The sequence below is a fragment of the Cordyceps fumosorosea genome, assembly GCF_001636725.1.
Source record: "Cordyceps fumosorosea ARSEF 2679 chromosome Unknown scaffold_17, whole genome shotgun sequence".
NCBI lineage: Eukaryota > Fungi > Ascomycota > Sordariomycetes > Hypocreales > Cordycipitaceae > Cordyceps > Cordyceps fumosorosea.
Window position 1 is genome coordinate 199,340 of NW_017387317.1, and position 22,688 is coordinate 222,027.

Genomic DNA, 22,688 nt, shown 5'->3' on the forward strand with positions numbered 1-22,688 from the left:
CGGGGGGGGGGGGGGGGGGGGGGGGGGGGGGGGGCGCCTCGGCATCTACTGTACATCCACTGTATATACAGCATCTATACTTACACCTCCCTCCCTCCCTCCCTCCCTCCTCATTTTTTCCATCAATCTTCCCATCACAGACAAACCCCCATAAACCCCCAATAATGTCCCCTCCTGAAAAATCACCCGTCTACGTCCTCGGCGTCGGCATGACCCAGTTCATCAAGCCGCGGGGTCTCCGCGACTACCCCGAGCTCGGCTACGAGGCCGGCATCAAGGCCATGCTCGACGCGCAGATCAACTACGACGACGTGCAGACGGGCATCGCCTGCTTCAACTACGGCGACTCGACCTGCGGCCAGCGCGTCTTTTACCAGTTCGGCATGACGGGGATCCCCATCATCAACACGGGCAACGCCTGCGCCACGGGCTCCGCGGGGCTGTACCTGGCGCGCACCATGATCCAGGCCGGCGCGCTGGACTGCGTGCTGGTGATAGGCTTTGAGAAGATGGAGCCGGGGGCGATTAAGGATAAGTGGCCGGACCGGGCGCGGGCGACGCAGCTGAGTAGAAAGATGATGGAGGACACGTACGGCAAGGCGCCGGGGCCGCCGAACGCGCAGTACTTTGGCAACGCGGGCCGGGAGTACATGGAGAGGTGAGATTTCCGAAATCCTCATAATGTGTAGTCATCATGGCTGACATTATGCTAGATACGGCGCCAAACCCGAAGACTTTGCCGAAATCGCCCGCATCGGCCACGAGCACTCCCAGCGCAACCCGTACGCGCAGTTCCGCCAGGCCTACTCTCTTCAGGAGATCCTCGACTCGCCCATGATCTACCCGCCCCTCACCAAGCTCCAATGCAGCCCGACCAGCGACGGCGCCGCCGCCGCCGTCCTCGTCTCCCAGCGGTTCCTCGACACCCGCGCCCCGCACCTGCGCCCCCAAGCCGTGCTCATGGCCGGCCAGGCGCTCACCACCGACTCGCCCGCGCTCTTCTCCGGCTCCGCCATCCAGCTCGTCGGAGACGCCATGACGCGCCGCGCCGTCGCCGCCGCCCTGCGCGAAGCGCAGACCTCCATCGAGGAGGTGCGCGTGTGCGAGCTGCACGACTGCTTCTCCGCCAACGCGCTCGTCCTGCTCGACGGCCTGGGCTTCAGCGCGCCGGGACGCGCGCACGAGCTGATCCGCCGCGGGGGCGTCACGTACGGGCCGGCGAGCCGCGTGGTGGTCAACCCGTCGGGGGGGCTGGTGTCCAAGGGCCACCCGCTGGGGGCGACGGGGCTGGCGCAGTGCGCGGAGCTGGTCTGGCAGCTGCGCGGGTGGGCGGGCGAGCGGCTCCTCGACGGGGGCGTGCGGGTGGCGCTGCAGCACAACCTGGGGCTCGGGGGTGCGGCGGTGGTGACGGTGTATAAGCGCGCGGACGGAGGGGAGGGGAGGAGGGTGAGGGACGACGAGGTGGCGCGGGGGAGCTGGCTCGGGTACAACGCGGCGGTGGAGGCGCGCGGCTTCACGGAGGAGGAGGCGGCGAGGGTGAGGAGTCGCAAGGCGAGGAGCGAGTTTGCGCTGTCGGACACGCAGAAGAAGATTGAGGCGCGCCTGTAGGGAGCTGTTCTGTGTGAGGTGACATTGTAGCCTGCGCAAATCTATACATGAATTCATACATCCCACATCCCTCTACTCTAAGCTTGTCTCGTATAAATACGTCTACTCTGAACATGTCTACTCTACATCTGCCTACTACAGATGCGACTCTGGATCCTGCGATAGTCTGAACAAACCCTCCTGTATACAAGTCGCCACCAGGACCCCATCCCCCGTCCATATCCTCTCCAGCACCAGCCCTCTGTCCTGCCCGGCCCACGGCGTCTCCATCTCCATGACCAGCCAGTCCTGCGCCTTCACCGCGTCCTGGTTGTGGAAGAAGATGGTATGATCCAGGCTCACCATCATCTCAATGCGCGCCGTCTCCGTCTCCGACTCCCCGCGAGTCGCCGCGTCCGCCTGCTCCTCCGCGGCCAGAACCTCGAAGCGCCGCCTCGCCGCCTCGCGCTCGCCTTCGCCGCCGTCCATCCGCGCCACCACGCCGCTCACCAGCCCGTCGTTGCCGAACCGCCGCGCCCTGTGCACGCGTGGCACCGTGCCCAGGAAGTAATTGTCCGTCATGTACGCCAGCGCCGCCTGCTGCAGCGCCGCCTCCCCTTCCGAGGGTTCCATCTTGGCCCTGGTCAGCTGCACGATGCGCTGCTGCTCCGGACGCTTGCCAGCCTCCCCGGCCGCGGCCGGGACGCGGATCGACTCAAACGGGCAGTCCGCGTCCACCCCGCTCGTCGACGCCGGCTGCCCTTTACGGATCGCGGATGCGGCGGACGCGGGACACTCGGGCTGGTGTCGCAGCGTGCGGGGGCCGCGCCCTCCGACGCGCCCAAAGTTGAGCACCGCGGAGAAGACGCACTTGCCGGCCTGCAGGCACCGCACGGAGCGCGTGACGATGCTGGCGCCGTCGCGGAGCCGCTCGACGTGCGAGAGCAGCGGCTGGTCGGGGCGCACGGCGAGGAGGAAGTGGCAGTGCATGGTGTCGGCGAGGAAGCCGGCAGGCACGGTGGCCTGCGCGGCGACGAGCACCTGGGCGAGGACGGCGCCGCCAAAGGCGCCCCGGCCCCAGAGCGGCTTGTAAAGCGGCGTCTTGTTGACGAAGACGTCGCGGCCGTGCTCCGGGGCGGCGCGGCAGGCGACGGCGCTCTCCATGGGGGCCTTCAGTGAGAGCGAGATTGAAGAGGAAGGGGGGATGTCAGTTGATTCGGTGTGGTGAGATGAGCGGGGAGGATAACTTTGGAGCCGTTCCAAAAGAGAAAGTCTGGCTCATGTATTTGTTTATCAACAATGGCGTGGGAGGAAATCAAGTGAATCAAGTACACCGATCGCTACCGAGGTTCGGGTATTAGCGTCCGGGGGTTGGCGCCAATCCTAGGGCCCGGTCCGCGGAGTTTTATCGTTGGACTGTTGTTGAAAGCCATGCTGCATTATGAGGTTATTCAAAAGATAATTTCGGTCTCTAATCGAGGTTCCAACGAGTAGTCTGAGGTTTGGGTAAATGGGCACATGGTCTGGGCAGAATCATTGTAACTAACTAGTACATCCGATGTTGGCTGCTCTCTAGAGGACAAATTGGAGGAATCGGTAGGCCTCCTCGCCTTGATCCTGCACCCGCAAAGACCTGGGTGGAGTCCAAGACGAAGAAATTTAAAAGAGATTTTAGCATGATTTTCCTTCTTCTTTTCTTCTTGCTTCTTTCTTTTTCTTTGCCAAGGAAATGAAGCCATGTCCTACAGTGGCTGATGGTGTCTCATTCACACCGCTGACGATCCAGACGCCACCAACAGCCAACCGCGAGAATGACACAAAGTATTCATTCTATGTACGCTTACCGCGCTTCCTTTCAACCTCTTTATTTTTGCTGTATATATAAATACCAGCCGTCGTCGATTAGCCTCCATGTCATATCTCGCACTAGAGAGCCCGCCTCCCCCAGCCCAGCACAGCCTAACCAGCCAGCCGGCAAAACTTAAACCCAAGATTCATCCCATACTCTGTCACCACCTGCTATCCCACGCCTTTCATTGGCCCAAACTCGTATGGGCTTTCCCAAAAATATATTAAATTTCCTGCAAACTTCCGGGTCCCTCGGTGCGCGCTCCGCCCGGTGCCCCGCCCGCCCGCGACGGCGCCCGCTCCGGCTTGCGGCAGAAAAAAAAAAAGCCTCCTCCTCCTCCCCCATTCGTTGGTCGATTCACGTCACCAGAATCCGACACGTGAGATTCAGAGGCGTCGATTTCATTGTTTGACAGGAGCTTCACCGCCTTTGTTGGGGTCTCGAAAATACACATAGAACGCCCATTTTCTGGGACGGACGCTGAGACAGGCCCTTGATAAGCGACTCACCTTGCTGAACCTTCTTCATACACGTCATAGCTACCAAAAACAAACCACCAAACCTCAGTAGCCATGGCGTTCACGATGCACTCCCACTCCGGCCAGTTCTGCGGCCACGCAGTCGACCAGCTCGAGGACATCATCAAGCACGCCATCTCCGTCGGCTACAAAACGATAGGCCTCACCGAGCACATGCCGCGCTACGAGGCGCGCGATCTCTACCCTGAGGAGGTACGCAGCGCCCCTCCCCCCCCTCGTCTCTCCCTCCCGATGAGCTTCCCCTCGACAAACAACTCACTCACTCGCAGCTCGCCGACGGCCCCGACGCCGCCCTCGCCGCCTTGCCCCTCCGTCACGAGGCCTACCTCGCCGAGGCTCTTCGTCTACAATCCGCCTACGCCGCGCAGATCCACGTGCTCATCGGCTTCGAGGCCGAGTTCATCCGCTCCAACTTTGCCACGCACGTCGCCGAGCTGTTCGCCGCCGCGCCCTGCCTCGACTACTTCATCGGCAGCGTGCACCACGTCCACGGCGTGCCCATCGACTACGACGCCGCCAGCATGGCCGCCGCCGTCGCCGCGTCCTCCCGCACCGGGGACCCGGCGGGCGGCACCGAGGAGGCGCTGCACGGGGACTACTACGACCTTCAGCACGAGATGCTCCGAGCCCTGCGGCCGCGCGTGGTCGGCCACTTTGACCTGATCCGGCTGCTGAGCGCGGAACCGGGCAGGGACCCGAGGGGGTGGGAGGGCGTGTGGGCGCGCATCGTGCGCAACTTGCGCCTGGCGGCGGAGCAGGGCGCCTGGCTGGAGTGCAACAGCGCGGCGCTGCGCAAGGGCCTGGCCGAGCCGTACCCGTGCCGCGCCATCGCCGAGGTACGTCTGACGGCTTACGGAACGCTGCCGTGTGTCCGACCTGAGAGACCCGGTCGCTGACGGACGAACAGGAATGGCTCAGGCTGGGCGGCAAGTTCACCCTCTCCGACGACAGCCACGGCGTCGCCCACGTCGCCACCAACTATCTCGCCGCCGTCCGCTACCTGCAGGACCTCGGCGTCGAGCACGTCTGGACCTTTCGCCGGGGGCCGCATCCCTGGAAGCCCGGCCACGAGCGGGCACGTCTCGAGGACGTCGCCGTGCCGCTCGCCGAGATCCGCGCGCAGTTCGAGCCTGCGGAAGAAAAGTAGAAAAGAGGTAAAGGCCAGTATGAACCCGCTACGACTCGATAACCAAGACTATCAAAGGGGCATGGGGTACGATAATCAACTCCATTGCAAAGCATAGGGTATATAATACATTAGAATATAGAAGTACTCGATGAAGGAATCGATGATGAAAGACAGAATGATACAAGACAAGGGCTGGCCAATGTACTGAGAATCAATCCCCTTCCGAAACGATAAACAGAAAGCGTCTACCCCGTTTTACAATAGGATGATGCCAATGATAATCCTAAACGAACTGCCTGCACCCTCAATATAAAAAATAAAACAAAGAAAATGTGCTTCTTGCAGCACCACCAGGAAGAAAAGACAAAGACGTTACACGGCAGCGACCACGCATAACTATATCCTGTGTGGCGTCTCCGGAACCTCCCACATCGCCTTTGACTTGGCCTCCTCCTCCTCCTTCATCTTTCCCTGCTCTCCCGCAGCACCACCACCGCTACCCGGCCGCGGCGCAAACGGAATCCCCGCCGCCGTGTACTGAAACAGCTGCGACACACCGCCCTGCTTCTTCTTGACCAGGCTCGGCATGCCCGGCGAGGGCGTCGCCGCGACGTTGGGCTCCAGCCACTTGAGCGAGTCCTCGCGCTTCACCGCCACGGGCGTCGGGCCCTCCGGCTGGTAGCTGATGAACAGGCCGTCCGCCGCAACCGACTCGGCGGCGGCGGGCGCAGGGGTCGTCGGCGCAGGCGGCGTCCGCCTCTCAAGAGGGGACGGCGAGTCGATGATGGAGGACTGCTCGTCCAGGGGCGTCGAGAGACCGGAGCCGGTGCTGCGGCTCAAAAAGTCCGTGTCGGACGACGGTGCGAGCTGCGGACACGTCTCGACAACAGGCGGAGTCGTTGTAAGCGTCACGCCCGGCTCGTGACTATACGCCAGCGGAGGCGGCGGCGCAGATGACTGGGCCGCAACAGTGTCCTTCTTCAGAGCGTTGGCCGCCTTTTGTGATTGCGTAATCAGGTTGATCTTGATCTTCCTCATGCCCGTGGTAATCTTATCCACCGGAGGCACGGGCGGTTCCGATGCAGGCGCCGCGACGGGCGGCTGACTCCTCTGTATCGGCTTCGCGGCCACCGTCTTGGCCTTAGTCGACGGCGTCGCCGCGCGGGCGCGCGCCGTGGTACGTGGTGTCTTTGGCGTCGGCTCCTTGGGCGTCGTCGCCGCGCCGGCTCCTCTCTGTCGGGTCTTCTTTATGTTGAGGCCGGACGATGCTGGCGGCGGTTGCGGGTTTCGCGCGGCCAGGTCGTGCGCCACCACCGGGCCGCTCATGCTAGAGCCGGCGCGGCTGCTGCTGCCCGACGTCGGCGGCCGGCTATGCTGCTCATACTCGGCAGGCAGCGGCGGCACCGGGACGGCGGGGTCCTCCTTGCCGGGGCTCTGCGACACCGTCGACTCGCTCAGGCGTCGCGAGCGTCTGCGCTGGTGACCCCGGGCCGCTGCCGCCGCCTGCTCGGCCTCGGTCGACTTGGCCCTGGCGCCGCGGGACGTGGACCGCTTGCTCGGCGACGACTTGGCCGCCTCCTCGCCAGCCGTCCTGGCCTTGCGCTCGCGTAGCGCCATGCGCGACGTCGGCCGCGATTGCGGCGCGGGCGTCGGCGGAGGGATCGGGATGCCTAGTAGGATCGACTGCTTGTCGCGGCGGGCGCGCGTCGCCTCCGCGTTGAGGTCCTCGGCGCGGCAGCTGTCGACCTGGCGGTCTCCGGGGATCAGAATCTTGCTGAGCTCGTGTGCGGCGACCGTCCACGGCACGTCCGGCGCGACCGGCGACGCGGCGCGCGGCCGCTGGATCGTCGACGACAGCCCAGATAGGCTGCGCCGCACCTTGACGGGGTCCATGACCTTGGCCGAGGACGCCTGCGTGGGCGAGAAGTACGTTGGCGGCGTGCCGGTTCGCGGCTTCCGGGGAGGCGACGAGGGGTGCGCGACGAGGGTCTCGAGAGAGTCCAGGTGCTGGCTGGACCACCAGCTGGGGTCGTATTGGTGCAGTGAAGGGCCGGCTGGCTGCTGCAAGTCAACGGGGTCCGGCCCAGGCTCGGCAATGGTGCCCAGCTTTTGGCCCATTTCGTAACCCAGGCCACGGCCTGTATCTGACGTTTGTGATGCTGTCGACTGATCGCCGACCAGGCCACTCAGATGACTAAATACACCAGAAAACAAAGCTCTGTCGCTGTAGCCTCCTTCCAAAACGCTGATGACGCGGCCGCCGACGTGGAGGCCTTGCTCGTTAGCAATCCTGACAACGTCTTGGCTGAGTCGGGCGTAGAATTCCGTGGGAACGTTGACTTGATGTCTCTGCATACCCGCGCTCTCCCACTCGCTGGCGTCGAAGCCAGCCGAAAAGAAGATGGCTGCCCTGGGTTCCTTGCCCTCGGCCCTCAGCCTCCTCGCCTGCTCACCGAGGTAGGCGCGCGTCTTCTCCAGGATGACCGCGTACTTGGACTCGTAGATGGCCCAAAACTCCTTCTCCGTCTTCCACGACTGCAGGTGGACGTTCCAGACGCTCTGTCCGTGGGCGTTGTCGATGCAGAGGGACGCGTTCTTGACCTTGTCCTCGTCGCCCATCTCGCAGGGGTACGAGTTGATGTCGTGCAGGCTAAAGTAGCCGATTGAGGTCTTCTTCCACGGCGCAAAATTCTTGGTGGCGGCGTTAGCGCGCGCGTTGTGCTGCCAGACAATGGCCTGCGATCCGTCGCCGTGGTGCAGGTCAAAGTCGATGATGGCGGCGTGCGTCAGCCCGTGCGTGAGGGCACCGTGCATGATGCCCACCAGCACGTTGTTCACCCAGCAGAAGCCCGAGGGGTGCGCCGCGGCGCAATGATGGCCAGGTGGTCGGACTGCCACAAACGCGCGTCGCGGGGCAGCAGGGGCCGGGTTGAAGACGGCATCTACACCGTCGCAGACGGCACCGAGAGCGCCTTCCATGGCGTCTCGTGACTCGGCGCATAGGTATAGGTCTCCTTCGTGCAGCGGCTGCGCGGGCTCGTCTCGGTCCGTGTTCTCGGGTCTCTGGAGTTCCCTACCACCCAATGCCAGCTTGGACTCGGCCGTGTCGCACATGATCTTGAGTTCCTCCATCCATTTCAAGCCGTGGATGTTGGTAACTGCCGCCGACGTCAAGGGCACGCTTCGCGTCGATTTCCGAATGCGAAACGGGATCTTGGGGATTTCGTGAATCTTGGCCCTGGGATGGACCGGGTGTGCTCCCTCGTCGTGTCGGTCGCCAAGCCGTACGTATGCTAGCGAGACGCCCAGGACGGCGGCCTTGACTCGCTCGGGTCGTTCGACAATGGTGCTCAGCGCATTGCGCGAGGTTCTCGGTCGGGAGAAGCGGTGGCCGTAGACGGCGTCGTGCAGGATGACAACGGTCTCGGAGGGCAGCGTCGCGTCCGGGCCGTGGTGTATCTGCATCTCGGAGCGAAAGTAATCTGCGGCGACGGACGCGGCTGTCAGCGGCGGCCTGTGCTCCTCGGCCTTGAGGCTACCGACGGACGGCGACCGGGTGACCTTGGGCGACCCCATGGCCTGCGTCATGCTGGAGCGACGCGAGGGCACGCGGCCGGGTCCGTGGCCGTTGGCGGAGTGTAGCGAGTTCATGGAGGCCTTGCGCAGTAGAGGCGGCGTGGTCGGTCGCGAGTCGCGCCCGGACGGGCTTCGTGAGGGCATGCGGTGGCCGGGCGAGACAGACGTGCGTCGCGACGACGACGGCCGCTGCAGCGCCTCGGACAGGCGGCGCGACCCGTTCTTTTGGTCGCCCGAGGACAGCAGTGACAGCTGACTGAGGGACTGCGAGAGAGCATGATCGTCGTCCTTTATTGGCGCGGTAGCGGCGATGGTGTGGGCGGACAGTCGGCGCGACGGCAGGGAGGAGGCTGAGGTGGTGGGCGCCATGGTGCTGTGTAAACGAGCATGGGCCCTGGGGGCAGTCTGTGGTTGTAAATGGTAGTAGAAGCAGCAGACGAAGCGATTATAAGAATTCGAACTATAAAGGAGCGATCTGTTGGCGTGCAAAATGGTTCGTGGCGGGGTTCAAACGGTTTGTTGTTATGCACAAGTAAAGGTGGTCACCCCTGGGCCGGGGAGATGTTTGTGTTAGTGGGCTGTCTGGCCTTGTCCAGCCTGCCGTGTGCAACAACGGTAGTGACGTGGTTGGCCGTGGCTACTTAAAAACGGTATTTCACCGGCTTGAATCGGACTGGTTGGTCCTTCTTTCTCCTTTTCTTTTTTTATTTACAAAAATAGTCATCTCTTAGTCGGGTTGCCCCGACCATTCATCATGTCATTCGTTTCACCCACGTCTGAAAGACAACTTCCCTGGCCTCGGACGAAACAAAAACCGATACTCTTTTACCAATCGTGCCGGAATAAATTCTAGAGAACTATCATTCGTGAAAATGCTGTCGAAAGAATCACACCACACCTACCAAAACGTGTTGGCCCGTAACCACAGCTACATATGTATTTTGTGGACCACTGTTATTCCAGAAGCCTGCCATGGCGTGTCACAACCGCACCAAATGCGCGTTTCTTTCAACAACGATCACGTTGGCCCGGAACTAGCAGCAGGTAGCCGCAGATCGATTGGTGCCAGTTGTTTGCTCCGCCGGATTTAATTTTTCTTAATTTTTTAGTTATTGGTTGCTCTCTGTTGTGAGCCAGGTGCTTTTAAGGTTACTACAGACGTGACATCGTTTGGTGCGCGACGTCATAACTGAATAGAACATTGTATTCTAGAGGCTGGCAATTTACACCGCTCTTTTTCTTGCGTGAATTTATGCTAACAGAATTCTATGCTCGATTCTTTTTTTTTTTTTTTAAAAAATTATTCTTCTTCTAATGTTGAAACGTGTCGTTAGCTGTTGCACAGGGAAGATAGGAAACTTGGCCAGGACCTGGACTCAAACTCAGGCTTCAAACCAAAACTACAATACCAGCATTGGCTAAATATGTTTTAACAGCAGCAATACATATCTCTCCATTTCTCTATTATAGATATACCCCCAGTCACAGGTCATTTTTGTAGTTACTTTTTTAGTTACATTTTACAACAATACAATCCAAGGGAGACACCGTGGCCGCCAATCACATAATCCAAGTCTACTACCGGGTACTTCATCTTCACAAAACGCTTTTGTCTACCAACGCCTGTATATGCCTGCCTGCCTTTCACAATGCATTTATCCTCTAACCTGCCTCTAATCTGCCAGCAAGTCTACGTTGACAGTCTTTAAGCTCTCCACCGCCCACTCCGGATAGTCGCTCTTGTCCGCATACAGCCCGCCAAAGAACTCCCGTATGTAGGCCGGGAACCGGTCCTCCAGGATCGCGTCGCGCACCTCGCGCATCAGGTTGAGCTGGTACCACACGTTGTGGATCGTCAACAGGTGCGCCGCCACCGTCTCCTTGGACGTGTTGTGGTAAATGTACGCCTTGGTGATGCCCAGCCCGCCCTCGCGGCAGCACGCGCACCCGCAGCCCTCCTCGATCGGCCCAAAGTCGCGCCCGAACTTGGCGTTGCGGAGGTTGAGCACGCCATGCCGCGTGACGGCGTTGCCGAAGCGCGCTGTCCGCGTCGGCCACACGCAGTCGAACATGTCCGCGCCCAGCGCCACGCTGACCACCAGGTCCTCCGGGTACCCGATGCCCATGACGTACCGCGGCTTCAGCTCCGGCAGAAGCGTCGTGCACGCGCCCACCACCCGGCAAAAGTCGGTTTTGGCCTCGCCGCCGCTGAGCCCCCCGATGGCGATGCCTGGCGTGTCGCGCGCGACCATCTCCCGGCAGCACTCCCGACGCATCTCCAGGTCCAGCCCGCCCTGGATGATGCAGAAGAGGTTCTGCGTCTCGGGGTTCTTGTGCGCCTCGATGCACCGGTCGAGCCAGCGCACGCTCCGGAGCATGGCCTCGCGCATGCGCTCCTTGTCTGGTGACGTCGTGACGATGACGTCGTCTAACTGCATCATGATATCACTGCCAATCGAGTTTTGTAGTGACATGGAGTGCTCGGGCGTGAGCAGCATGGGCGAGCCATCGTGCGGGCTCAGGAACCGGACGCCCTCTTCTGTAATGGTCGCCAGCTTCAGCAGACTGACCATTTGGAATCTGCCCAGTGTTAGTGAGTGACCGGAGCACTCGAAAGTCGGCATCAAGATACTAACCCGCCACTATCTGTAAGAATATTATGTTTCCAGCCCTGGAGTTTATGCGCGCCACCAATAGCATCCAACACCTCCTGTCCTGGCTTCAGGCCGAGATGGTATGTATTATTGAGGCAGAGCCTGCAGCTTGTTTCCTCTAACTGCTCTGGAGTGATGCCCTTGAGTGAGGCTTGGGTAGCAACAGGCATAAATATAGGAAGCTTGACAGGCCCATGAGGCAAAGTTAGGATCGATGCCCTGGCTCTGGTTGTCTATCACAGCCTGTTAGTTGGCACTCGTTTGCTGGATGACACGTGCGTGAGCGACACTCACAGAACAACGCCCGAGCAGCTCAAATTTGAGTGCTGGCGAAGTGTATACGTTGGAAGCCATCTTGCGGGCTGCCAACATCCCCTTTGTCAGATGTTCTTGCAACTATTTGGAGAGCCTCATGCAAGTCAGAAAGCTTTTTGCTCAGTGACAGACCCTCCTTTGAGCTGCCAATGAAGCCTCGTTGGAACATTTTTGGCAGGGGAAAAATGGCTAGTGGAGTTTGGCAACTCTTTAGCGCTGTAAATCTTGCTGACGCCACTAAAATACACTGGCAGGCCCCTGTACGCCGGCCAAACCACGGCAATTTGGCCCCAGCTTCTAAGCTCCAGCAATTTTCCTTGGATGCGCAACACCATCAACCACTCCTTCGAAAGCATCGCGATCAATTGTCTCGAACCGAATTGCCCACCACCGCCTACAAGCGAGGGCCACGGATCAATTCTAAATTGCCATCATGGGCGGCCACGCTGTATCGCCCGGCGGGGCGCTGCTTCGCTCGTCGCGCATGTTCTCCATGCCCAAGCCCCTGCCTGAGCCGCACGCTGGCCTCCAGCACATGGCCGACCGCAGCTCCAAGTCGATGACGAGGGCGCAGCCGCGGATGCAGTCCGTCACCACGCCGCTGTCCTCGCGGCAGCACGGCGACTGGGGCTTCAAGCGGTCCTTTCCTCTCAAGACGACGCTCAACACCTCGACGCCGCTCATCCGCCTCAAGAACATTGACGCCATGGAGAACGTGACCGACTTCGAGTCCGCCGCCGACCACACGCTCTCGCTCGAGAAGTTCCAGGAGCTCCGCGTCGCCATGTCGATCCCCAAGCGCCGCCACGAGGCCGGCAGCACCACCCTGCGCGAGACGCCCGGCCACAGGTCCGTCTTCGAGGAGCGCTTCGACGTCACCAACGGCGACGGCCGCGCCGACCAGCACCTCCGCTGGAAGTACGACGGGCCCTGGCTGGCCCGCATGACCGAGGGCGAGTTCCTGCGCTACCTCGACCGGCAGGTCCGCCCGCAGCGCGCCCAGTTCCGCGCGCTGCTGCGCAAGGGCCTGGCCGAGGACATCACCGCGCGCCAGAACAGCTACGCCATGGAGAAGGGCGTCGACGCGCCCCCGCCCGTCAGCGCCCCCGACATCACCGAGGCGCAGTTCACCGAGTACCTGCGCGCGCTGCGCAACGATCGCGCCGTCCTGTACGCCATCGTCTCCAAGTTCCTCGACCTCGCGCCGCTCGGCCAGCCCGTCGGCGTCGTGCAGAGCCTCTTCCCGCCGCTCGCCGAGAGCCCCTGGGGCAAGGCGGGACCACCCACGACGCACCCGTCCGCAGGCATCAGCTACCTGCGGACGTTCTCCGTCATGGAGAACCACCCGGTGTACGGGCCGCAGGCGCGCCGTGCACCCACGCTGGCCCGCCTCATCAGCCCGCGGTCCATCAACGCGCCGCCCAGGCTCGGCGTCGCCGGCTTCGTGGCCGACCCACCGCCCGGCGACAACGAGTTCAACACCCGCGTGCCCCGCGGCAAGGCCGGCTCGCGCCTCGTGTCAAACGGCATCGCCAACCTGGACACGACCACGTTTGGCGGCGCCAAGACGTACATCGAGCCCGTGACGGCCAGCGTGGACCCAAGCGGCCGCGTGATACTGGAGCTGAAGGAGGCGGGCGCTGAAGCGCAGGTCATCGCCAAGGAGAGCTGTGGCAAGAGCACCGTGTACCACGACCGGCCGATGAAGCGCGAGCTGCGTCCGCAGGAGGCCGGCGCCGATCCTGCATCGCAAAGACTGCGGAAGGTGGCGGATGAGATTCTGCAGAATCAGCGCTTAAACTGAGACTAATAGAGGATAATTGTATATCTATGGGGGCTGGCGCAATCTCATATAAACATGTATCAGTAGCATAAAAAAGAATCAGGGTTTAAATTCATTCTGTAAAATGACTCTACAATGGGGGATTGTATTGTTTTTGTATTTTGGAGAGATGGGCTGATAGATAATGTCATCCTAACATCAGCCAGAATAGCTACCTACTTTGAACATCAATCTGCCTGACCAGTTGCTGGTGTTCAACTTGACGATGCCACTGCTATTAATACATTGGCCAATCAGATCGCCTTCACAGGCCCCACGTCTTCGTCTCTTGCATTCCACAAGCACACGTGATTTAGCAGGTGACCCTAACCGGGAGCCCTAATTGCAGCTAGCGCCCCACCGAAGCCAGAGCACCACCAATTTTGCGGAGAGTCGAAATTTCCTGAGAGCTGACTTGGAGAAACGACTTTCGCCAACCCACGACAAACTCACCGACAAACTCCCCAACAACTACCACAACACCGCCAAAATGGGTCGCGTCCGCACCAAAACCGTCAAGAAGTCCGCCAAGGTCATCATCGAGCGCTACTACCCGCGCCTGACCCTCGACTTCGAGACCAACAAGCGCATCTGCGATGAGATCGCCATCATCGCCTCCAAGCGCCTCCGCAACAAGATTGCCGGCTACACCACGCATCTGATGAAGCGCATCCAGCGCGGCCCCGTCCGCGGCATCTCCTTCAAGCTGCAGGAGGAGGAGCGCGAGCGCAAGGACCAGTACGTCCCCGAGGTCTCGGCTCTCGACCCCTCGCACAACGAGGGCGGCCTCCTCCAGGTCGACGGCGAGACCAAGGACCTGCTCAAGCACCTCGGCGTAAGTTCACAACCTGTTAGATTTTTGGTGGGGAAGGATTCTAACTGGAGTGCTTTGTCTAGTTCGACTCGATTCCTGTCAACGTCGTCGCCGTCGCTCAGTCCCAGGGCCCCGAGCGCCGCTTCGGCAACCGTCGCCGCGACTAAGCGCATCGTTTCATTTGTCGTTGGGAAAAGAACCATTCAAAAGCAGGATTCACGAACGAGGGAACACTTTGATACACACATTACAATTTTTGGGTTTTTTGCATGGCCATTTTAGTGCCGCGGATGTTATGACGACTTGGCGTCTGGGATCGGTTAGCGAAAGTGCTTAGATCTCTCAAAGAAAAGATCTTTTCGCCCCCATTAGGTGTCGCTGGACGGCGAGGGCCGGGCTCTTCCTCTTTTTTCGAGGAAGGCTTGGTCCCTCGTTGAAAGGCTTGATCGCCATGTCTCCTCTTGTTGGGATGCTCCTCGTGCCGTTGTGCGTGCCTGTGAGAAGAGAAGCTGAACAGCTTCATGTCTGGGGTTTTCCCAAAAGACGAATTGACACGAATTGCACAAACGAAGGACATTTGTTCAACATCGTCGAGCTCCCTCGACGTATTGCTATGTGAAGCCGTGTCGACAAGCGTCTTCACAGGGACATGTCTTTTTGCAATGGGTATCATTCATCTCAAATCGTAAAAAAGTAAACCATGCGCTAAGTATACAATCCGCCGTTTGGGCATTTGGCCCGTCCACATGCAGTAAATATCTGGGCAGTTCATGCCCTGGAGCCGCCATTATCGGTGTGCAGACTCCCCCAGTCCCACCCTGTAACCTTCGACAAGTAAATGGTCGTCGCCGTCACCGTCGGCAATCTGCAGATTCCTGATATCCGGCATCTGCGTCTCCTTCTCCTTGAGCGCCACCTGGACCTTGGGCCTCGCACTCCCCCTCTCTAGCGCCAGCGCCGCCTCCGCCTCCCTGCCCTGCCGCGCCTGCTCCTCGATCTGCATGTCCGCCAGCTGCCGCGTCGCGCCCTCCAACTCGCCCTCCAGGCGTGCCTCGTCCAGCAAATCGATATGAATATCCGGACACCCCGCGCGCTCCCACGCGGCCGCCTCGGACAGCTGGACCTTGACGTACATCGCACGCCGGGCGCACGCCTGCGAGCACCAGCGCTCCAGGTCCTCGCGGCGCACGATGCGGCCTGCGGCGGTGATGCGCCACGCGCCGCCGGCTCCCGCGTCGCGGTGCGGCCGCGGGCACAGCGCATACCCGCACAGCCCGTTGACGTGCCGCTCGGCGACGAGGTCGTCGTAGTCGGACGGCTGGAAGAGCCGCACGTGCGTCTTGAAGCCGGCAACGTCGGAGGGCGACGGGCGCGCGGCGGCGTCGGGGCCGGGGTGCGCGGGGCGTTCGAGAGGGTACTCGGATAGGAGGACGAGGCTGTCGAGGATCTCGGCCTCGAGGTCCTTGCGGTGCTGGATGACGCGCGCGTGCTGCAGGGCGACCTCGCGTTGGTCGGCGGCGCGCTGCGCGGCGGAGGAGCCCTTGAGGATGCCCCGGAGCTCTTTGATCTTGCTCTCCATCTTTTGGGGTGTTGTGTGTGGGATGGGGGAAACGAAAATGAAAAAAAGAGAGGCAGTGAATGTTGTGAAGCTCTGTTTGGTCAAAAGTGGCGAGAAGCTTCAGAATTCCACTGCTGACCAATTTAAGTGGAGGTTCACGGGTAAGCGCAACAACCGAGCCGTTTGACGCGCACTGTTTACTTTGACATGCTTCTTGTCACACGTTTGCTGTGCTTGAACTATGGAAGTAATTTTTGCCTCACTCACGAATAGTGGCTTGGACCAGTCATCTCACTCCATGTGCTGCGTCCATCCGCGAGGTTCTTTAGTACTTCTCGAGCGAGCAATTCTGACTTCTTTGCGTTCTCAATTCAGATGAGGTTTTTTTCATTCCTAACGACTGTAGCTGAATTTACAAGATATTATCAGGCTGGCGCGATCTCAAGGTTGAGCGATTCAAGCTGCGAATTAGGGTACCCCTATGCAAGTCGATCGTGACAGGTGCCCTGTTCACAAACAAAAACAAGCAGCCCTTCCTCAACAGCAATTCCATCTGACCCTGACTCGCGCAAAATTATTGTCTGGCTCTAAGCCTCACATAAAACTCGCTCTGAAAAAAGATGCCGCTATTGTGTACCTTCCAAGGCTTCGTGGGGTCGCAGATGGAGATGTCGAATTGCCCGAGAATCTGTCTCATGAGATCAGCAACAAAAGGCCAACGAACAACGCAGTCAGAAATTCATGACGCATCTGCATCTGCATCTTACCTGTACGAAAACTTTGTTCAGTTCTATCAACGCAATCGGGCGACCCAGACACTGCCACCGGCCGTGACTGAAGATGAGCTCCAGGGTTCCCTCCATCCGACGGAGTGCTTCCCCGGTGCTGTCGAGCCAGCGCTCTGGGCGGAACTCGCTCGCGTCGGCGCCCCAGATATCCTGTCGTCGGAATATTCCCCAGGCACACGATCCTATGACGGTGCCTCCCGGGATGAAGGTCCCTTTCCAGTGGTGGCCGCCGGCAGGGACCTCCTTGGACATGACCCCGGCGACCGGGGGGAAGATGCGCAGGCCCTCCTTGACCACCGCCTGTAGATATGGCATCGACCGTGCGGTCTCATCAGAGATGATCGAATCTAGAGGATGACGCTCCTCAATCTCTCGGTGCAGTCGCGCGAGAATCGGGGGGTTGGTGATGACGTGGAGCAGCGTCGATCGGATGGCGGTCGCGGTGGTGTCAGAACCGGCAATACTGTTTGGCGTGTTAGACCAAAAGATCGAACAGTGAGTTATTGAAGAAGCTGGTCTTTACAGTTGAAGTAGAATCTCAGACTCGGCCTCGGATTGGTTGATGCCGTGAGCGACAAAAGAGCCCAGCATGTCCTTTTGGACTTTGCATTTTTCGCCGAAGCGTTGTGCTGCCACCTTCTTGGCGAGGCTACCGGGAAAACGAATGTCAGCGGAGAACAACTTAGGGCGCATCTTGTGATGCTTACCGGATTACCGGACCAAACCCGATTTTGTCCGCTTCAGACGGCACGACACTCAGAAGCGGCGAAGCTAGCACACGGACGAGTACCGGAACGGTGGCGGCAATCATGACAACGGAAAAGGCGCGTTCAGTGGTTTCAATGTATCTGTACACGTCCGAGTCCGTCTCGAGGAAGCCAAAGGGCTTGCCAAAAGCAAGGTCCGAAATGACATCCATGGTGAAATACTGGACCTTGTGGCCCAGATCCAGGGCTTTATCGCTGCTGGCGTACTTGGTGAGCAGAGCCATGAAGCGATCAATGTTTTCATCAATCTTGTGCTCCAGTCCGTCAACTTCGCGACCCGAATACTAGTAACAGGTAAGCGAGGAGTGATCTTGCAACTCACCCAAGGCACACACAGAGTGATCATTCAAGGAGGAAGGCATAGACCTACCCCAGCAGCCATTTTCGCTCGAAGATTCCTGTGCGCCCCCTCGTCCCTCAAGGACAGGAGATTATGCCTGGTAGGGTCGAACCTCATGCCATCGTACCAACTGGAGCGCCTGAACTTGGAGCGGATGTTGTACATATACTTCACGAGCTCGGGGTCGTCGGTGATGAGATCATTTGGGCCGACACGAGCAATAGAGCCTTTTTTAACGATCGAATTAGAAGTCCATACAAGTAAGTGTATGGCGAATCAAGACCGCGAGGGGGGCCAAGTGTCTCAGCTACCTACCGTATTTACAGGTCACATCCCAAAAGTCAAGATATGCCCTGCCGCTCCACGTTGACCGCACGAGCCAGAGGCGTGAGAATCCGGCGAGAAATGGCCCCTTGAAATGTCGGAGGCGCCAATACTGGCGAAGCCTTGTGCCGAGCGACACGACGAGGGCAAAACCCAGTATCGAGAAGAGGGCGCTGGTCCACGACCACCCTCGCAGGACGGGAAGGAGGGCTTCTACAATTGCCATTCTGCAGATGTCTTCTTGAATTGACAGGTACGTTTCTCGTGAGCAGGAAAATGTTGATCTCGTCTAGAATCTCGCTTCACCAAGGCAGCGAGAAGCACCTGCTTATACTCCTCACGAAGGAATACAATGTAACATAGTGATGTAACTACTATAGCAAACTAGAGGATTGGATATTATTGGCGACGTCACAGTGTTGTATGCCTGCTTGAATATCGAAGGCAGCTGCAGATCTGGGTGGATCCGGCCGAGGCAAAACAGATACCATGTGCAGCTACGGTGCACTCTTAATACCCACTGTTATAAAGTTACACTTTATTATTTAAATTACTAAATTATTAATAGTTAATCTATAAGAATTCACTATAACTATATAGTATATTTATAAACTTAAGTATTAAGAACTCTTATATATTTAATTATAGTAGGTTAAATAAACTAGATTATTATAAACTAGTACTTTTAATAACTACTAAATATAGTATATAAGACTAAAAAAACTATTATATAATAAAGAGTATTTAAAGGAATTAATTAATAATAATTATTATTATTTTAATATATTAACTAATAAAGTATAATAAATATAGTGAATTCTTATAGATTAATAATTTAGCGATTTGAGTAGTAAAAAGTAACTTTATAAAAGTGGGTATTAATGGTGCACCGTATGTACATAGCTACCACTACCCCGCGGTAGAGCCTCGCCAGAATATTGTAAGTGAACGTGAAAAGGGGATGAGAATTCTACTTGGTTCTTGATAATCTGAAAAAGGAATATGAGCCTCGGATTAAAACACAACGTGGCAGTTCTAGGATATAGAACTAGATGGGCGTCGCGTCAAAGCAACTTACCATGGGTTCTTCGATAACCAAGCAACGGCGTTTCCAATGGCCTGAGAAGATGATGTATTCTTTTCAAAAAAGGAGAATGTACAACATACTTTGCGAAGTAAATTTACAGTGACTATACTGTTTAAACTGCATTTTGCAGTCATTGGTTCTGTCCAAGCGACCGAAGACGGACGTTACCCAGCGTCCCTTGTCAATGTTGAGGAACAAACTGGAACGGCTCGAATCATCCCCGCGCGCCTATTTACCTTACTTGTACATGTCGAGCTTACGAAAATACGCCATGACGCCTGAGCAGTTGAATCTCAATTATTTAACCATACTATCAGTGGGAACTTACGGCGCTGTCGTGCATCTCGAGTTCTCCTACCCTAAGCCGCACCCGAGGGCTCGGATGCTCGAAGCTTTTGATAGGGGGTAAGAAGGCAATTGTTAGGAGATGAAGGAGTGACATAAGACGGTTGTTCTGAGACTAGAGGAGGAGTTCGTTGTGTTACTTATATGGGCGATAGTGTAAGTATAGGAGCGACCGTGCGACTGTTCCCATGCCAAGCTGGGGATACCATCGCATACGAACCGACCACATTGAAAAATATCAAATGGCACATTCTTCTGCATTTCTACAATTGGAAAAGCTTCCGATAATTCAAATTAGATTTAAATTAAGATGTGACTCGAGATAATGACTCATAATACCGTTGATATTGTTCATCGACTCCTCCCACACGCATCGTTTTGCTGCACGTGGTGGATGCCTTGAATGGCGGCATTTTGTTGTGCTGCAAGTCTCTCGGGAAAAACTGCATCTTGTAAAGAACAGACAAGATTTGTTCCGCATACTCCGCCCCGTGAGGCAATTATGACTGACGCTGCTTCAAGCTGAGGTCCGGCCGGCATTGCATCTGCATGCCGCTTACGGCCACTGCTACCCAAGAATTCTGGAACAGGGTCTACATGTTCAGCTATCTTCAGCTGGATGCACTATTTCCAATTCCAAGTCGAAATGGGACGGCAACTCTGGGCATTAGGCATCGGAAAGGCGCTTTCGCTGACAGACTCCTCCTGCTGAACAGATAGACAGCTGTTGTGTAACGTAGTATGAGAGGAAGAGCAAGTAGTTGTTGAAAGTAAGCCTTGAAAGTATAAATGCTCACGGTTATCTCTTTGATCTCTGAAATAGCTGCTACTACAACATTGATAATCGTGTCTAAAAAAATAAAGCAAAGAACAAGAAGACACACAGCCCACAATGCGTTTCCTCACAGTCCTTGCAACCCTCTGTACCGCTGTCTCGGCTATTCCAACCACCGCGGTATGCATGATGCTATTTCCCATATACGTTATGCTCAGTCATAATATGATTCCATATGCTGACCATCTATCCAGGAGGTCCAGACAAAGGCCATCGTCGAGCTGTGGCGCGCATACAGCGGCAGCGCCGGCGACCACTTCTACACCACCGACTACTCCGAGTACAACAATGCCGTCACCCGCCTCGGCTACTCAGCTGAAGGTGTTGCCGCCAAGATCTACTCGTACCAGGTGCCCAACAGCATTCCCCTGTACCGGACCTGGTCCCCCGGCGCCAGCGACCACTTCTACACCACCTCGGCGCCGGAGCGCGACAACGCGGTCCAGCATCTCGGGTACGTGGACGAGGGCATCACCGGCTACGTATTCGCCACGGACAAGGTTGGCGGCCTCCCGGCGCGCCTCGTCGAGTTCTACCGCGCCTACAGCCCCGGCCAGCGGGACCATTTCTACACCACCAGCGGCCCGGAGGTGGACAACGCGGTGCGCAATCTGGGGTACACGTATGAGGGTGTCGCGTGTTATGTTTTCCAGGCTACAAAATAAAGAAGAACGGATGAACTGAATTGACGGATTGTCCGGATAGTACTGTAGCGGCGTGGGTGAGTGAGCCTGCCGGCAGCTGCTCATGACTGTTGTGTCCGCTTTAGTATCTTACGACATTTGCAATATATGATAATTAAACCATCCGTACATGCAATCATACCATGAGTCCGACAGCGGAGTTCCAAAGGGTCTTTGTACAGAGCGCTAATGCAAGCCATTCATCGGCGGGGTAAAAATAGAGTGTTACCAATGCAGAGAGGTCTGTATTTCAAGGGCCGGGCATGGTCTGGACTGGTCTATTGTATGTAGATAATATCGACCCGTCCTGCCAAGTCGATTATATTGCAATCTAAATAAGCAACCATGACAGCAGCGGAAGAGCGCCGCTGGTACCAGAGGGTGGTATCGCTGCGTAGAGTTGAGGATGGGGGACGAATGGAGAAGCCAAGATACCGGGCGATGCTACATAAGTATCCGATGAGCATCAAAAACATCAATTGGATATTTGTATATTAGCGCAGATTTTATCATGGTGCTAAGTTTTGAGAGATGACCAAACTGTCCGTTCTTAACTCTTCGGGAAGAGTATACAATGTGGCCACTTATAAACGGACAAGGCCATGTTTAAAGACGTTGTTCGGGTCTTGCTCCTTCTTGATCTGGCGCATAAACTCCAAGTTGTCTCCGTAGATCCCCTCGAGGCTCAGATGCTTCGGATGCGTAAATGGCAGATACGTGAACCTCGCCGCCGCGTCCACCCCGACCAGCTCGTCCCTCGCCTCCTGAGCCCATCCGACCATCGCCCGCTCCACCTCCTCCGAGCCCTCAATGTCCACGATGCCCAGCACATCCACCGACACGTGCGGCATCCCGTACGGCGTCACCGACTCCGGAACAACGCCGCCGGCGCACGACGGGCTGTCGGCGCGCACAATGTGCAGCGAGAAGCCGCCGTTGCCCGCGGCAGGGATGCGCGCCGCCTGCGCGGCCAGCGCCCGCACGGCCTGCGGCGAGAGGTGCGTGAGGGAGGCGCTGTGGGTGGTGCCGCGGACGCGCGGCCGGATCAGCCGCGCCAGGTTGCGCAGAACGGCGAGCATGGTGGTCGGCTGCAGCGGGGGACCGGGCAGCCGCGGGGCCAGGGCGCCGATCTTGTCGGCCCACGCGCGGGAGTCCTCCGAAGCCGGGCCGCTCCAGATGAACGACAGGGCGAGGACGACGCCGGCGTTGGGGAAGGGCGTGATGACGGGCAGAACGCACAGATTGCGCGGGAGGGGGGCGTGGTCCTCGGCGAGTTTGTTATAGCCGGTCAGCACGGTGGTGACGGTCTTTTCGATGTCGGAGGACTCGAACAGGAAGACTCCCGATTGGATCTGTTTGCCTCGAAATGTTAGCGATTGCATATCTCTTCGGCCCCAAGTCTAACGGGTGCGTACCCCATCAAGAGGGTAGACCTTGACGGTCAGCTGGACCACGATGCCGAAGAACCCCGCGCCGCCGCGCACCGCCCTCAGCAGCCGCTCGTCCGCCTCGACCAGCCGTCCCTCGCCGTTGACCACCTTGGCGCCGACGATCTGGTGCGCGCCGATGCCGTAGCGCGCGTCCAGCGGGCCGTACCCGCCGCCCAGGCTCCAGCCCGCGAAGCCGACGCCCGCGCCGGTGCCGGTGACCGCCTGCAGGCCGAGCGGCTCGAGCGC

General features: G+C 58.2%; 10 protein-coding genes across 10 annotated transcripts in view; 6 read left to right on the forward strand and 4 right to left on the reverse strand.

Moving 5' to 3' along the window:
• Window positions 1-164: 164 nt before the first annotated feature.
• ISF_06503 (nonspecific lipid-transfer protein) lies at window positions 165-1,608 on the forward strand (the record flags this gene model as incomplete). The annotated part of the gene is made up of 2 exons (XM_018850107.1): window positions 165-658; window positions 714-1,608. The coding sequence occupies 2 exons, from the start codon at window positions 165-167 to the stop codon at window positions 1,606-1,608; spliced, it is 1,389 nt and encodes a 462-aa protein (XP_018702595.1).
• Window positions 1,609-1,935: 327 nt separating this feature from the next.
• ISF_06504 (hypothetical protein) lies at window positions 1,936-2,766 on the forward strand (the record flags this gene model as incomplete). The annotated part of the gene is made up of 1 exon (XM_018850108.1): window positions 1,936-2,766. The coding sequence occupies one exon, from the start codon at window positions 1,936-1,938 to the stop codon at window positions 2,764-2,766; it is 831 nt and encodes a 276-aa protein (XP_018702596.1).
• A 1,242-nt stretch (window positions 2,767-4,008) lies between these two features.
• ISF_06505 (histidinol-phosphatase) lies at window positions 4,009-5,122 on the forward strand (the record flags this gene model as incomplete). The annotated part of the gene is made up of 3 exons (XM_018850109.1): window positions 4,009-4,167; window positions 4,245-4,811; window positions 4,883-5,122. The coding sequence occupies 3 exons, from the start codon at window positions 4,009-4,011 to the stop codon at window positions 5,120-5,122; spliced, it is 966 nt and encodes a 321-aa protein (XP_018702597.1).
• A 378-nt stretch (window positions 5,123-5,500) lies between these two features.
• Window positions 5,501-9,049, reverse strand: ISF_06506 (histone deacetylase HosB; the record flags this gene model as incomplete). Its single annotated transcript, XM_018850110.1, has 1 exon — window positions 5,501-9,049. The coding sequence occupies one exon, from the start codon at window positions 9,047-9,049 to the stop codon at window positions 5,501-5,503; it is 3,549 nt and encodes a 1,182-aa protein (XP_018702598.1).
• Window positions 9,050-10,353: 1,304 nt separating this feature from the next.
• Window positions 10,354-11,253, reverse strand: ISF_06507 (queuine tRNA-ribosyltransferase; the record flags this gene model as incomplete). The annotated part of the gene is made up of 1 exon (XM_018850111.1): window positions 10,354-11,253. The coding sequence occupies one exon, from the start codon at window positions 11,251-11,253 to the stop codon at window positions 10,354-10,356; it is 900 nt and encodes a 299-aa protein (XP_018702599.1).
• An 829-nt stretch (window positions 11,254-12,082) lies between these two features.
• On the forward strand, window positions 12,083-13,453 carry ISF_06508 (hypothetical protein; the record flags this gene model as incomplete). The annotated part of the gene is made up of 1 exon (XM_018850112.1): window positions 12,083-13,453. The coding sequence occupies one exon, from the start codon at window positions 12,083-12,085 to the stop codon at window positions 13,451-13,453; it is 1,371 nt and encodes a 456-aa protein (XP_018702600.1).
• Window positions 13,454-13,961: 508 nt separating this feature from the next.
• Window positions 13,962-14,452, forward strand: ISF_06509 (40S ribosomal protein S17; the record flags this gene model as incomplete). The annotated part of the gene is made up of 2 exons (XM_018850113.1): window positions 13,962-14,306; window positions 14,369-14,452. The coding sequence occupies 2 exons, from the start codon at window positions 13,962-13,964 to the stop codon at window positions 14,450-14,452; spliced, it is 429 nt and encodes a 142-aa protein (XP_018702601.1).
• A 620-nt stretch (window positions 14,453-15,072) lies between these two features.
• Window positions 15,073-18,288, reverse strand: ISF_06510 (Cytochrome P450; the record flags this gene model as incomplete). The annotated part of the gene is made up of 6 exons (XM_018850114.1): window positions 15,073-15,864; window positions 16,611-17,094; window positions 17,155-17,280; window positions 17,339-17,682; window positions 17,769-17,965; window positions 18,054-18,288. 6 exons carry the CDS (start codon window positions 18,286-18,288, stop codon window positions 15,073-15,075), a joined length of 2,178 nt encoding a protein of 725 aa, XP_018702602.1.
• A 2,098-nt stretch (window positions 18,289-20,386) lies between these two features.
• Window positions 20,387-20,994, forward strand: ISF_06511 (Glycoside hydrolase, family 25; the record flags this gene model as incomplete). The annotated part of the gene is made up of 2 exons (XM_018850115.1): window positions 20,387-20,449; window positions 20,524-20,994. 2 exons carry the CDS (start codon window positions 20,387-20,389, stop codon window positions 20,992-20,994), a joined length of 534 nt encoding a protein of 177 aa, XP_018702603.1.
• Window positions 20,995-21,596: 602 nt separating this feature from the next.
• Window positions 21,597-22,688, reverse strand: part of ISF_06512 (FAD-binding, type 2) — a gene marked incomplete at both ends in the record, with an annotated part of 1,230 nt that continues 138 nt past the window's right edge. The window contains 2 exons of the mRNA XM_018850116.1: window positions 21,597-22,364; window positions 22,428-22,679. Of these exons, the coding sequence (XP_018702604.1) occupies window positions 21,597-22,364; window positions 22,428-22,679 (1,020 nt within the window). The remainder of the gene's footprint in view (window positions 22,365-22,427; window positions 22,680-22,688) is intronic.